The sequence below is a fragment of the Physella acuta genome, unplaced genomic scaffold (genome assembly GCF_028476545.2).
Source record: "Physella acuta isolate Inbredline_101_S28 unplaced genomic scaffold, ASM2847654v3 ptg000125l, whole genome shotgun sequence".
Classification (NCBI taxonomy): Eukaryota; Metazoa; Mollusca; class Gastropoda; family Physidae; genus Physella; species Physella acuta.
In genome coordinates, this window is record NW_026731644.1 from 237,394 (window position 1) to 254,345 (window position 16,952).

The 16,952-nt window shown below is 43.5% G+C and overlaps 1 protein-coding gene across 1 annotated transcript; it reads right to left on the reverse strand.

Moving 5' to 3' along the window:
• Positions 1–6,386: 6,386 nt before the first annotated feature.
• LOC131934972 (sarcoplasmic reticulum histidine-rich calcium-binding protein-like) lies at positions 6,387–11,184 on the reverse strand. Its single transcript, XM_059291247.1, has 7 exons — positions 10,973–11,184; positions 8,957–10,083; positions 8,641–8,772; positions 8,132–8,334; positions 7,589–7,781; positions 7,056–7,227; positions 6,387–6,837 (listed from the first exon to the last, which is right to left on the reverse strand). Exons 2-6 carry the CDS (start codon positions 10,073–10,075, stop codon positions 7,063–7,065), a joined length of 1,812 nt encoding a protein of 603 aa, XP_059147230.1. The 5' UTR covers positions 10,076–10,083; positions 10,973–11,184; the 3' UTR covers positions 6,387–6,837; positions 7,056–7,062.
• Positions 11,185–16,952: the final 5,768 nt, after the last annotated feature.

The following is a 16,952-nucleotide window of genomic DNA, read 5'->3' on the forward strand; positions in this document are numbered from 1 at the left end:
CATCACATCCACCCAACACATCCACACATCTCATCCACCCATCACATCAAGATATATCACATCCACCCATCACATCCACTCATCACATCCACCCATCACATCCACCATCACATCCACCCATCACATCCACCCATCACATCCACCCACACATCCCCACATCCACCCATCACATCCACCCACACATCCACCCATCCACACCACCCATCACATCCACCCATCACATCCACCCATCACATCCACCCATCACATCCACCCATCACATCAACCCATCACATCCACCCATCACATCCACCCATCACATCCACCCATCACATCCACCCATCACATCCACCCATCACATCCACCCATCACATCCACCCAACACATCCACCCAACACATCCACCCATCTCATCCACCCATCACATCCACCCATCACATCCACCCATCACATCAACCCATCACATCCACCCATCACATCCACCCATCCACCCAACACATCCACCTATCACATCCACCCATCACATCCACCCTTCACATCCACCCATCAAATCCACCCATCACATCCACCCATCACATCCACCCATCACATCCACCCATCACATCCACCCATCACATCCACCCATCACATCCATCCATCCATCCATCCATCACATCCATCCATCACATCCACCCATCACATCCACCCATCACATCCACCCATCACATCCACCCATCACATCCACCAATCACATCCACCCATCATATCCACCCATCATATCCACCCATCACATCCACCCTTCACATCCACCCATCACATCCACCCATCACATCCACCCATCACATCCATCCATCACATCCATCCATCCATCGATCCATCACATCCATCCATCACATCCACCCATCACATCCACCCATCACATCCACCCATCACATCCACCCATCACATCCACCCATCACATCCACCCATCACATCCACCCATCACATCCACCCATCACATCCACCCATCACATCCACCCATCACATCCACCCATCACATCCACCCATCACATCCACCCATCACATCCACCCATCACATCCACCCATCACATCCACCCATCACATCCACCCATCACATCCACCCATCACATCCACCCATCACATCCACCCATCACATCCACCATCACATCCACCCATCACATCCACCCATCACATCCACCCATCACATCCACCCATCACATCCACCCAACACATCCACCATCACATCCACCCATCACATCCACCCATCACATCCACCCATCACATCCACCCATCACATCCACCCATCACATCCACCCATCACATCCACCCATCACATCCACCCATCACATCCACCCATCACATCCACCCATCACATCCACCCATCACATCCACCCGTCACATCTACCCGTCACATCCACCATCACATCCACCCAACACATCCACCATCACATCCACCCATCACATCCACCCATCACATCCACCATCACATCCTCCCATCACATCCACCCATCACATCCACCCATCCACCCAACACATCCACCATCACATCCAGCCATCACATCCACCCATCACATCCACCCATCACATCCACCCATCACATCCACCCATCACATCCACCCATCACAACTACCCATCACATCCACCCATCACATCCACCCATCACATCCACCCATCACATCCACCCATCACATCCACCCATCACATCCACCAATCACATCCACCAATCACATCCACCTATCCACCCATCACATCCACCCATCACATCCACCCATCACATCCACCCAACACATCCACCCATCACATCCACCCATCACATCCACCCATCACATCCACCCATCACATCCACCCATCACATCCACTCATCATATCTACCCATCACATCCACCCATCACATCCACCCATCACATCCACCCATCACATCCACCCATCACATCCACCCATCACATCCACCCATCACATCCACCCATCACATCCACCCATCACATCCACCCTTCACATCCACCCATCACATCCACCCATCACATCCACCCATCACATCCACCCATCACATCCACCCATCACATCCAACCATCACATCCATCCATCACATCCACCCAACACATACACCCATCACATCCACCCATCACATACACCCATCATATCCACCCATCACATCCACCCATCACATCCACCCATCACATACACCCATCACATCCACCCATCACATCCACCCAACACATCCACCCATCACATCCACCCAACACATCCACCCATCCACCCATTACATCCACCCATCACATCCAACCATCACATCCACGCAACACATCCACCCATCACATCCACCATCACATCCACCCATCACATCCACCCATCACATCCACCCATCACATCCACCCATCACATCCACCCAACACATCCACCATCACATCCAGCCATCACTTCCACCCATCACATCCACCCATCACATCCACCCATCACATCCACCCATCACATCCACCCATCATATCCACCCATCATATCCACCCATCACATCCACCCATCATATCCACCCATCACATCCACCCATCACATCCACCATCACATCCACCCGTCACATCCACCCATAACATCCACCATCACATCCACCCATCACATCCACCCATCACATCCACCATCACATCCACCCATCACATCCACCCATCCACCCAACACATCCACCCATCACATCCACCCATCACATCCAGCCATCACATCCACCCATCACATCCACCCATCACATTCACCCATCACATCCACCCTTCACATCCACCCATCACATCCACCCATCACATCCACCCATCACATCCACCCATCACATCCACCCATCACATCCAACCATCACATCCATCCATCACATCCACCCAACACATACACCCATCACATCCACCCATCACATACACCCATCATATCCACCCATCACATCCACCCATCACATCCACCCATCACATACACCCATCACATCCACCCATCACATCCACCCAACACATCCACCCCTCACATCCACCCAACACATCCACCCATTACATCCACCCATCACATCCAACCATCACATCCACGCAACACATCCACCCATCACATCCACCATCACATCCACCCATCACATCCACCCATCACATCCACCCATCACATCCACCCATCACATCCACCCATCACATCCACCCAACACATCCACCATCACATCCAGCCATCACATCCACCCATCACATCCACCCATCACATCCACCCATCACATCCACCCATCACATCCACCCATCACATCCACCCATCATATCCACCCATCACACCCACCCATCATATCCACCCATCACATCCACCCATCACATCCACCATCACATCCACCCGTCACATCCACCCATAACATCCACCATCACATCCACCCATCACATCCACCCATCACATCCACCATCACATCCACCCATCACATCCACCCATCCACCCAACACATCCACCCATCACATCCACCCATCACATCCACCATCACATCCACCCATCACATCCACCCATTACATCCACCCAACACATCCACCCATCACATCCACCATCACATCCACCCATCACATCCACCCATCACATCCACCCATCACATCCACCCAATACATCCACCATTACATCCAGCCATCACATCCACCCATCACATCCACCCATCACATCCACCCATCACATCCACCCATCACATCCACTCATCACATCCACCCATCACATCCACCCATCACATCCACCATCACATCCACCCAACACATCCACCATCACATCCACCCATCACATCCACCCATCACATCCACCCATCACATCCACCATCACATCCACCCATCACATCCACCCATCCACCCAACACATCCACCCATTACATCCACCCAACACATCCAACCATCACATCCACCCATCACATCCACCCATCACATCCACCCATTACATCCACCCAACACATCCACCCAACACATCCACCCATCACATCCACCCAATACATCCATCCAACACATCCACCCATCAGATCCACTTCAGTGGACGTAGGCCTACGCTTTTATTACAAGCAAGGTTTCGGCTGGCTGCACGTATATTTGTATGACTTCATACGTGTGTATGCTCTACGTCCATCAACGAGAACAGCACATCTAGCCTGACTAATAAGCCCATCAAACCAGAGCTGGGCGAACTTTGTGTGTCAATAGATCTGTATAATGGTGGATGGTTTTTGTTTTCCGTTTAAAAATCCGCCCTCCCATTGATGTTATCAAGCTTCTAGCTCAGCCAAGCGAAGATTGAGTCTCGAGCTTCACCAGATTTTTTTCCACATGGACAAACAAATATTTTTGTCACTGGGGGGAGATGTAAGCATTAGGCTCGCTGGGGAACAACTAGAATTCTGGGGAACCACGGGGAACACTGGGATCTATTGAAAATGTAGGAAAAATGAGCGGAAAATATTTTAAAAGTTAAAAATATTTCAAAACATGTGTGAGTTATTGGAATTAATTTGGCATTTTTGAAGTACTAGCAATGACTTATGCTCGTTATAAAAGCGTTTTTTTTTATCTTGAAATAAAGGGCCAATAGATAGAGGGCCAATAGACAGGGGCAAATAAACATGGGCCAATAGTATTAGTAATAGAACAAATTTCCATAAATGTGGGACTAAGCATAACTTTAATACGATAGAAATTAATTAAATTATTCAATTAAAATACACATAATACATAAGCCCCAGGGGAGCAAAAGGCTTCAGATACACCTCTCCAGTAGACTCTCTTTAGCCCATGTTTGCCCCCAGCCATAGCCTCCCCTTCCCCAGTCTTCCTTTCCCCTGAGGGTTCCAGACAAATGCTGATATTCTCATTGTGTGGGCTGGAATGTTCCAGTATGTTTGTGGACTTGCTGTCATGTCCCAGTATGTGGGCTGTGGTGGGCTGTGGTGGGCTGTGATGGGCTGTTGCAACATGTGGTCGTGTGATCTTTTTTCTGGCAATCTTCAGGACTAGTCGTGGCCATGCGAAAGGCTGTTGTCTGTTGTTTGATTATGTAATCCTCCAGATCTCGAGGCAACGGAGTGATCTAACCCGTAAGTCTCGAGTTCGAATCCAGGTTCAAGTCAGTAGACCGTCCCCAAGTCCACCCAACTCTGATCGGTACCTAACTCACGTTAGCGAAAGTAAAGGCGGCTGGGCATCGTGCTGACCACACTATCTCTTCATACGCCGAGGTCACAGAAACAAGTGAACTCTATTTCACTTGACCTATAGACCGTCAGGTTTGAAAAGGGAACTTTACTTTTACTATTTTAATGTGTTTAAAATGCGTAACCTGCATTGGGGGAGGGGGTGAGAAGGCTATGAAGTATAAGAAGTTAAAATCCATACATGACCATACGCGATTCGGGTTTCATTCCATATTTACAAACTGTTCAATTTGTCTGATGACAATAATAAGATGATGTTCATCGTAAAAATTGTTACGTCACCTGTTTCAGTGATATCAAATGTGACACAAACACCCCAGACAGATGTGACAACTTTCTGTCACAGGTTCACTATACATTGTTCATCGTCATCATCATTCCTTTGTTGCCTACGTCCACTGAAATGGATCTGATGGGTGGATGTGTTGGGTGGATGTGATGGGTGGATGTGATGGGTGGATGTGTTGGCTGCAACCACACATCTCCATCGGACTCGGTTTTGGGCTGCCCCCTTTATCTGTGCCCATGTGTGCCCAGCTGTCCTGCCTCTTCTTCAACCGTTCTTCTCCATGTCTTTCTTGGCCGGCCCACCCTCCTTTTTCCCTGGGGATTCCAGTCCAAAGCATGTTTTGAGATGTCTTTATTTTCTTAATGTGTGTGTCCGATCCATCCCCATTTACGGGCCTTGATATCTTTCTCTATTGGCTGTTGCTTTAAAATTTGCCACAGCTCTTTGTTTGATATTTTCTAAACATTGTTGGTGAATTAAAATTATTTTCATGCTGTTTAGCGAAGTATTTATTTCGCTTTTGAAACAAAGCAAAGATTATTTTGATCTAGTTTTCCCTGAGAATGAAACTTTTGATTTAACTCCCCATCTCTTTGTTTAGCCGCTGTACGATGTTTTTGTAATGCCGAAGTCATGTTCAGCGTGTTAGCAAACGACTCCATGTCTAAACCAATCTTATGACGGCACTAGATACAGCAAGGCGACACCCCACATAGTGACGTCATTTAATTCTATGTACAGCTGTTTATAAATATTTTTGGGGCCATTTTCTCTATTGATACTCTGCCCCATCCCCAGAAATACTTGTGTAGATTTTCACGTGGATACCCCTCACTATTTACATTGAATTCTTCATATATGATTACAATGGTGAATTGAAGGTGTTGGTACTCTAAAATGAGGAGAAGACCTTCTACAAATGTTAATTAGTTTATTACATCTTTGATTTCCTAAATCAATAAGTTTAATAATTAATTAATTAATTAATACAACAGTAACAAGTGAAACAATATGAACATTGAGTGAGCAAAGACCGGTGTATCACGTGACAACACTAGCTATGTTAACTGGTTTTTACATTAGACGATATGTGAAATCATTAGACACCAGATTTTAATGAAATGTTAATCTATAATACACAATACAACATACACCAAATATGTTTTTATTCTTCTTATTTTACGTTTATTGAGCTTTAATTTTTAAAGTTATAAAGAACATTTGTTTAAAATATATATTTTAAATCTTTTATTTATCGAAATAGAGATATTTGAAACAAGTAATATCACAATAAAAAAAATATTTTAGAGAAAAATGTTTAATGTGGATGAAAATCGTCAAGCGATATTTTTTTCAGTGGTCGACTTGACATGAGACGTGAAACTTGACACTTGATCACCTACGTGAAACCGAAATGTGATCTGAAATAGATTAATTGGAAATATTTGGTTTTATTCAATTGGAATTATGTTGTTTCATTCAGTTTGAAGTCATTCAAGTGCTTACACGGATATGGTTTTAATTAAGTAATTATTTATTTTAATTTGTTTTTAGTTTTTGTGGACACTGACATAACACGTCTTGTCTGAGATTGGCCTAACAAAAGTGTTGCTGATGTTGGAGCTAAGAAAAGACTTACCCAGTCTCTACCAGTGGTTGCCGTTCCTCCTGTACTCGTTGACGCTCTGCTCGAGGTCAGCCATCATGTCCGTGTACTGTTTGGCCGCCCGGCACATGATGGTCACAAGGTCCTCCAGGGCGCTCTTCAGCTGGTCGTGTTGGTCCAGGGCGGAGAACTCTTCGGCCTTTTTCTGTGGGGGGAGACAGATCATATGAGGGTCAGTTGAGGGGGGGGGGATTGGTGTGAGGGTCAGTTGGTATGTTGGGGGACATAGGTGTGAGGGTCAGTTGGTCGGTGGAGGGGCATTTGTGTTGGGGTCATATGGGAGATGGGGGACAGGTCTGGTGGCGGGGGACATTGGTTAGGGGGTCAGTTGAGCTGGAGGGTACAGGTCGGTGTGAGGGTCAGTTCAGGTGGGGGACAGGATAGTGTGAGGGTAAACGGAGGATGAGGGGTAATATTCGTTTTTTTTAATTGCCCGACCATGTTTCATTCTCCCTCCGTGTACTAAATGAATGATTATACCTACTCCATGACTCTTTAAAACTCACCTTCATCTCTTCAGGGCAGAAGCTAACCATATCATCCATCTCGCTGTCTGTGCTGTTGTCGTAGTTTGTCACTGAGGTGTCGTTGTTGTCGTTGTCGTCGGTGGTGTCGTTTCTTGCACCATCAACCATGTCTCCTTCATCGTCGTCATCATCAGCGTCATCGCATCCAGTACCAAATTTGCCATCAGCGATCCTGTAAAGATAATTTTTTTTTAACTTTTTGCGTTTTGTTTAGTTGTTCAACTACTTACCCAGTTTCTTGATCCGTTTAACTAATTTGGAGTTTCATCTGCAGTTATGATCTAAATCGTTTCATTATATTATCAGAAGTGACATACAGTGATTAATACAGCCAAAAAAAATGTTTCTTGATATGGCTTCTGTGTGACCTATAAAATAACTTCATGATGATGACTTTTGTGGTGACTTAAATTCCTTTGTATGACTTACTTGACTTTAGTGTGACTGCATGACTTTAGTGTGACTGCATGACTTTAGTGTGACTGCATGACTTAAGTGTGACAGCATGACTTGATAACTTACTTTTGCAGGAGTTTCTTGGACCTGGAACATGGGCAGTCGTCCAGCAGGTGCTCGATGATTGAGTGGGTGAAGCTGAGTTTCTGCTCCTCGTATTCCTCGGTCAGAGACTGGAGCTTCTGGGTCAGCATCTTCTTGACCTGGGCACGCTCCATCTCACGTCTGATGGCGTCCTTGGCTTCACGCTCTTCGCGCTCTTTAATTTCCTGGTTCATTAGTGAATAATTAATGAGTTACACGCTCGCGTGAGGATTAAGACGATTGACCGTATTTTGAGCTTTAAGTTTTGGTAAATAAATCACTAACTGACCGTCATTATTATCTTATGCACTGACCTCAGTTCCGAGATCACCAACTGACCCACAATCTGACCCCACCATCTGACCCCACCAACTGACCTTCACCCTGACCCCACCATCTAACCCTATCAACAGACCTTTACCCTGACCCAACCATCTGACTGCACCATCTGACCTTCACATTGACCCCACCAACTGACCCCATCAACTGACCTTCATCCTGACGAACTCCTTATACTGCAGGACGTGTCCACGAACGTAGTCGTCATATTCCTCATCCTCACCCCTGTCCCTCCTGTCCTGTCTCTGGAGCCACTCTTTGAACTCTGCGAATGTCTTTCTCTTCTGTAACACATTTCAATTCAGTATTAATTTTATAATTTTATTGATTACGTGTCCATTGTGTTTTAAATCAAAACTTTCTTTTTTTTTCATAGTAAATATAATCATGGACGCTATATATGTTACCAACTGCGCTTAACAACTGAATACATCAGTGGATTGAGACACTGACAACTGACAGACTCACCTTATCGTTGTCGTCATCCCTCTCCTCTCCCTCCTCCCTGTTTGACCCGCGTCTTGAGCCTCGCCCATCGTCTTTGGACTTCTGCCTTCGCTGGTCGTTTTGGTCATCGGCAGTTGAGTCATCGTCGTCTTTTTCCTGGCTTTTCTTGCTTCCGCGGCCTTCGCCCCTCTTTCCCCAGCCCAGGGGCTTATCGTCACCCCATCGATTGTCGGGACGGTCGTCACTACTGTCGTCGTCGTCTGTGTCTACGGAGGGTGTGTTGTGGTCGTCAGATTCCTGGGAGTCTGGAACCTTCTGCTGCTGTCTCCTGCCACGCCCCTTCCTGTCACCCCATCCATTGGATTCTTCACGATCTCCCCATCCTTTGGATTCTTCCTTATCTCCCCATCCTTTGGATTCTTCCTTATCTCCCCATCCTTTGGATTCTTCCTTATCTCCCCAGCCTTTGGAGCCTTGCTTATCTCCCCATCCTTTGGATTCTTCCTTATCTCCCCAGCCTTTGGAGCCTTGCTTATCTCCCCAGCCTTTGGAGCCTTGCTTATCTGCCCAGCCTTTGGAGCCTTGCTTATCTCCCCAGCCTTTGGATTCTTCCTTATCTCCCAATCCTTTGGAGCCTTGCTTATCTCCCCATCCTTTTGATTCTTCCTTATCTCCCCATCCTTTGGAGTCTTCCTTATCTCCCCAGCCTTTGGATTCTTCCTTATCTCCCCATCCTTTGGATTTTTCCTTATCTCCCCATCCTTTGGAGCCTTGCTTATCTCCCCAGCCTTTGGATTCTTCCTTATCTCCCCATCCTTTGGATTCTTCCTTATCTCCCCATCCTTTTGATTCTTCCTTATCTCCCCATCCTTTGGAGTCTTCCTTATCTCCCCAGCCTTTGGATTCTTCCTTATCTCCCCATCCTTTGGATTCTTCCTTATCTCCCCAACCTTTGGAGCCTTGCTTCTCTCCCCAACCTTTTCCGTTGTTTCCTTTCTCGGAGGAATCATCGTCCTCACCAAAGCCGAGGTCTTTACCCCATCCTTTCTCTTTGATCTCCTTCTCTACCTCATCCCACATGCGGTGGAAGTCCCCAGCCAACACCATTGGCACCACCAACAGAACGAAGAGCAGCTTCATCGTAATGTCTGGAATCAAGAAATTAATTCGTCAGTGGAGAATTCGCCATTGATAGAATAAGCTGGCAAAGTTTTGAAGTAAATAATAATTCCTCTTTAACTTTATCAATAACAACAGCAACTTCCCACAGCTTGTGTCGCGGTTGAGCTGAGCCATCAGCACCATAAAGGACATGTCGTTTCGCCACTTCTAGGGCTTACACGTTTACTATTGGTTCTAAATTGCAAAACTAAAAACCACTATTTAAATTCCGAAAAGGAGAACTTTTTAACGGATCAAACCAAATTAATTTAAACGGCTTTACTCGACTTAAAAATACATGAAAATATCTCTGTATGACGGGAAGGTTTATGTCTAATGTCTTCTGTACCCATGCCTTTAGTTGTCTAATGTCTTCTGTACCCATGCCTTTAGTTGTCTAATGTCTTCTGTACCCATGTCTTTAGTTATCTTGTATCAAATGACAAGACATGTTTCAATGGGATCTTGAGGAACCAAATACTTGACACATCTCGTTTGTTTATCACTACATATGTGATCTATTTTTATCACCTACATATGTGATCTATTTTTATCACCTACATATGTGATCTATTTTTATCACCTACATATGTGATCTATTTTTATCGCCTACATATGTCATCTATTGTATCAACTACATACGAAAACGTTTATTTTAACACCAGGTAACATAGGTTTATATGGGTTTATATATGGGTTGTTTACGACAGATATTTTCCTCGAGAGCTTTTTCTTTATTACAAACTCTAAACAATAGCTGAACATATATATATATATATATATATATATATATATATATATATATATATATATATATATATATATATATATATATATATATATATATATCCTAGATAATATCTGATAAATTCTTACCTGCTGTCTTCTCGTACTTTATCCACTAATTGAGGCAATCAAAGAATGACGATCGATGGAATGGCTCTAGCCTGTGGTATCTAGTTTTATAGTTCAGCCTGCTCCATTTCCTACAGCTCAGGCCCGGCTTCTTAACGCGCTCTGGTAAGTTTGCATAGATTTGTTGATGCGCATGTAGAGAATATTCAAGTGTGGCGATCAGTTTTTGCTTAAGCATGCAGTGTGGGGTGTGGGGTGTATAACATTAGACGAAAAGATTGTGATTGCTTATTGGAGGTTTGCTTGGGATTGTGTGGGGAGATGGGGTGGGTTGGTGGGTTTCGTCCGTTAGAGACGAAGAAAAATGTTGCAAGAGAAGCGTGCTAAGTAACCTGGAGCCGTAGAACTTAAGCGTGCTAAGTAACCTGGAGCCGTAGAACTCCTTCGAGGCTAGAACACTACAGGCATGGCTGAGCCAATGGCTCCACCTGTGAAGATGGCTGAGTAGTTGTATGGCGGGGAAAAAAGACATGGTTGAGGACATCAAAGGTTGGACTGACCTGCCTGATGCAGAACAACCCAGAGCATCAGAGGACCGAGACAGAAGGCAGAAAATTATGAGAAAATCAAATGTGGTTACAAACGATCTGAGAGAATCAAATGTGGTGACAAACGACCCCAACAAGGACGGTTGATAGATTGAGATGTTTGGCAAGATGCAGTTCTTATTCTAGAAAGATCTTTTAGGACATGTCTAAACACAACCTAACCATCTCTGATTGCCTATCTAAACATGACCTATCTTAACATGACCTAAACATCTTTAATGACCTGTCTAAACATGACCTAACCATCTTTGATGACGTGTCTAAACATAACCTAACTATCTTCAATAACCAGATTAACAACGTTTTCGCCATTTTTATGACCTACTTAACCATTACTTTCTTTGATGACCTACTTAACCATTGCCTTCTTTGTTGACCTGCCCTACTTCGAGCGGTTGGTCAACAGAACTATTTAACTACTTATTTCTTCCTTGTCAAATATCATAACACTTGTGATCATTTAATTTTTAAATCGTCCATGATCATTACAAGACCCATCTGTGTGTTATTTTATTATCTATTACGTATCAGATCCACTTTAGTTGATGTACACTTTTTTCATAACTTTCGTTTCGCGTGGCTGCACGTACATGTTTCATCACGTAAGAAATTTGTTCTGCTCTACATCTTTGAATAAGAAAGCACATAAAACCAGTTTGGTCTGTTCAAAGATCACCCTAGCTAGCAAGAGCTGGGGCTAGCTTTGTATGCCAAGAGATCTGTATAATGGAGGATGTTTTTTGTTTTCCGTTTAAAAATCCGCCCTGCCATTGATGTTATCAAGCTCCTAGCTCAGCCAAGCGAAGACACTTGAAGATTGAACGTCGAGCTTCACCAGACTTTTTCCACTGGGACAAACAAATATTTTTGTCACTGGGGGAAGATGTAAGCATTAGGCTCGCTGGGGAACAACTAGAATTCTGGGGAACCACTGGGAACACTGGGATCTATTGAAAATGAGTGGAAATTATTAGGGATGTCAAAAATATTTCAAAAAGTTTTTGATTGATTGGGATTAATTTGGTATTTTGTAAGATTAATTGATATCTTTTAAGAACTATGACAATTACTTATGCGCGATAAGAAGTGGTTCATGATCATCGGGAAATACAGGGGCCAATAGACAGGGGCCAATAGACAAGGGTCAATAGACAGGGGTCAATAGAAGGGGACCCATAGACTGGCTCAAAGACAGGGGCCAATAGACAGGGACCAATAGACCCAATATACAGTGGCTCATAGACAGGGGCCCATAAACAGTGGCCCATAGACAGTGGCCGATTGACAGGGGCCAACAGACAGGGACCAATAGACAGAGGCCAATAGACAAGGAACGATAGATAGGGCCAATAAAAAGGTTTTATTAGATAGGCAATTTAGTTTCAAAATTTTTAATAAAATGGGAGATAACAAGATAAATTACTAGCGATCGCTTGATCAAATGATCGTCACGGGTGAACTGTTTACACGTTGGCTGATTTCCTGCCCTGTTGTCGCCCACCAACAAAATCAGGACAGACAACTGCATCTTAGATCACAAGCTACTCACCGATTGTAAGGCAAATATTCTCAGTCGTGGCCCATGTCGTGCCAACTTCATGACTAAAAAGTGTTAGAAAAAATTATTTTAATTTTAACATTTAAAAAAATATTTTGAACGTGAAAGGAAAAAAAATAAAAAAAAATAAAAAAATCACAAATGAAAAAAAAATGCTAAAACGTAAAACACATAAAGTTAGTTTGCCTACAAACAAATTTATTTGCCTACAAAATACTCATTCTAATAAATTGTGTCCAAATTTATTATAATTTCACTTTCTCTTTCTGCGTGTTCTTTATTGTGAACTAAAGCTGTTTGCTGTCATGACTTAAAATAAAAGCATTGGTGCTCACTTATGGAGACTCTTCCCTTTCGTAGGGAGGTCGTTGATAGGTTCACGTTCTATAACATAAGATCTATGTTCAAATTTCACCATTGAGCTTCCAGATTTTTATTTTGTTTTGTTTTTCATACAGCTTTAGCAAGGGTATTTATTTCTACAAGCTTTTATTTAACTTGCCTCCTCTGTCGTCAGTCTGCCGACAGTTTGTCAATCTGTCATCATAGATCGAAACGGCCGAGCTAAATTTCCGGCACTTCTAACTAACAGATTCGTTTCAAAGTTGGCACGTGGGTCAAGACTTAAAGTTAATGCAATTTAACATTAAATTTGACTTTATTGGATGACTCGTTATTTTTTTATGAATTAATTACAATTTTCTGTAATTAGTGGGCAGTCTTATCCAACTTTTCCGCACTATTATACGCGCGTTAGCATGTTCATCAGGTGCGCAATAGTTTTTAGTCATGCAAGTCTATTGTATTAAAAATATGTAAATAGGCCTACTTCCTAAATATTAGTAAAGGTATCCAATAGATAATAAAGTGACCCACGCTTTTCTCTATAATAATTTAAATAGTAGTGTATTATTATATTTTTAATTAAAGAACAATTTATTTTCTATTTTTTAGTGCATCTATATATATAAAGCAAAGTGGTCAGGTGCCCGATAGGGCACTTCCCGGCGCCGCACGCACGTCTAATTTGGCACGATGGTGCCTCGGGGCGATAGAACACGAGGGCCGGTGACAGTTGGCCGAAAAGTCTACGGAGAGGGGGTCAAAACTGACCTCGACTGACCGGCGCCTTATATGGGCTATATTACGAAAAAAAAGTGACCGCGAGTGAAATTCTCTTTATATGAGCTCTATTACGAAAAAAAAATTTCCTCCGACGACCCCCCTTGAAATTTTGTGAGGTGGTAGGAGAACGCCTTGGGGTGTCACAAAAAACTCGCCATGTCAGGGAAAATTCGTTAAATGGGTCAAAACTGACCAGTCGTATTTCCCTATATAATCTTTGTATTTTATGGGGAAAACAGGGTAATTTCAACACAATTTTTAGGTTACTTAACCTCTGTACATCATGCAAATGTTTTGCGTACACTTCTATGGATGACTAGGCCGTTTGGAAAAACTGTTGGGCAGACTCAAAGCCCTCTACCAGGGCTAAAAGATGACCGCGAGTGACATTCTCCTTATACGAGATATATATAAATAAATTGACGAACGAACCCCTTATTATTATTTAAGGTCGTAGACCTACCCTGGAGGGTAACAAAAAACTTTATTCCCGTCGGGAAAGGCCATTGTAGTCGTTAAATATGTTCATATATTGTATTTTCTAATATAAGCATATCAACTGTTTGTAAAAAAAAAAAAAGTAAACAAAGACATACGTGATTCGGGCCATTTTCAAGGGAGCTAACCTTTTTAAGTAATTATTTTTCAAATAATTGTATACTATTTTAAACAGAAACAGAAAATGACAAAGTGTAGCATTTGTTTTAGTAAAACATTAAAATGTTAATTAAGCTACGTATAATAAATAAGAAAAAAAATAATTTTAAAAGTCAACATAATATAAATTATGAGATTTACTGTTCATGGAACCTCTGTAGTTCTAATTCATTTTAGTCATACATTGCGTACTTTCAGTTATTTTTCTCAGAAAACGGATCGTAAACAACATACAACAACATCTTCTCTAAAATTAGCATTACTGTTTACTTTTAAGCACTCCACACCTCATCCATCAATAAATAATTAGTATTCAAATTATTAAATGTTTTTGAAAACCTAAGCGAAGCTAGGCAGTATGCCTAGTTATTACATAAAAGCGTATTATTAAAACGTTTCTTTTGCATTTTTTTTTACTTTTTTTACTTTTGATTTGTTGGAGGGGGGGGGCAGTGTGTGCTCTTTGGCCGTCACAGCAGAATTAAGCAACGTGGAGGTGCCAAGATATGTAAATGTTTTGTTGATAAAGAATAAGATGAACTAGTTCATTTAGTCTGACACATTTATTTGTTCATTTTTTTCTTCAATCAATTCAGCCCAGGGTGGTAACTGTGAGCCAACATAACGTTCTGGTGGGGGGGGGGGGGCGCAGATGGGTGTGTGACACTGTTCTACTTTGTCAACAAATGTTTTAGTTGTGTATGTCCAAAAAGATCCTACTTTAATCCGAATAAAGTCCTGTTGATTATATTTACCAAAGTCCTGGCTGTCCCCAAAATAGAACTTTTGTCCTGCATTACGTCATTCAAGTGTTAAGTTCTCTACGCATGCGCAAGTCGTTTCACTTGGCTTTCTACCAGACTGTTACATGTTATGCAGAAAGTACACCTCGGCTCATTAAATTGCACACATTTAGTGGACTAGTTGATGTACAGGGTACACGCCAGACTTTTACGTGTGTAACTGTGTACGTGTGCATGTTTGTACGTTTCTACGTGTACCTATTAACTAATAGGTAATATCTTGATGAGCCTGCAGAGTTTCTTCCAGGCACCTCTTCGGAGCCCCCCCCCCCCCCCCCCCGAAGAAAGTCTACCCCTCCCCCCCCCCCCCTGAACGAGATGGAGTTTATATAGAAAATATATACCTTTAACAGTGTCCGCCCCCCCCCCCCGAAAATTTCAAGTGCGCCCCATCCCCCCCGAAAATTTCAAGTGCCCCCCCTCTCCCGGAGAAAAAGGTCTAGGAAAAACACTGTGAGCCTGTAAGATTTGTTGAGTGGATGTGTTGGTTTGTAAAGTTGGTGTTTGGTGTGAGTCATGAGGTTGTAGTTCCAGAGTTTTTAAATTATACTCTAGCCGTCCCTTCACTTCCCCCCCCCTCCCCCACCGCCCCTGGGCCGTTACCCATACATCAGCATGGATCATGAGTGCCGCGTTTCTTGCTTGATGCATGCGCTACTTTTTTGTCCACTTTGACGACACTATCTACATGCTACATAAGGTACCCTAGCTGAAATTCTTCCACTAGAATCTAGAACATTTTTTTATCGTCTGCTTGCCTTTTCACAGTACGACACGATCGGCCCCCCCACCCCCACCCCCTGGTAATGGAGGTGTTACATAAACCTGTATTTAATGTAGCGGGGTGAGGTGGGGGAATGACGTGACCACTTTTTTTTTTGCCTGACTGAATGGTTGACCTAGATACGGTCCAGTGAACTCCACACGATTTCTATTTGGTGATTGCTAACCAAACAAGCAAGATAGGAGATCGTGTCTTCGTCGGTCCTCACCGGTCCTACTTTCTGAACCCACTGGACACTAGGTCCTACAAACTCTAGTCCCAGATTTTGACCCCACTGGGCACTACTTTCTTCTAGATTCGGTTATTGAAAGAACAGGACAAGCACGAAACTTTTCACCCGCTAACGGCAGACGTCATCTAGTCAACAGAAATGGTTTCAATTACATTGAGTATTACAATTTTACACCCCCCCCCCCCCCCGCCATGAAAGCTGTCAGCAAAGAAATCATGGAGAGTCACACGTACC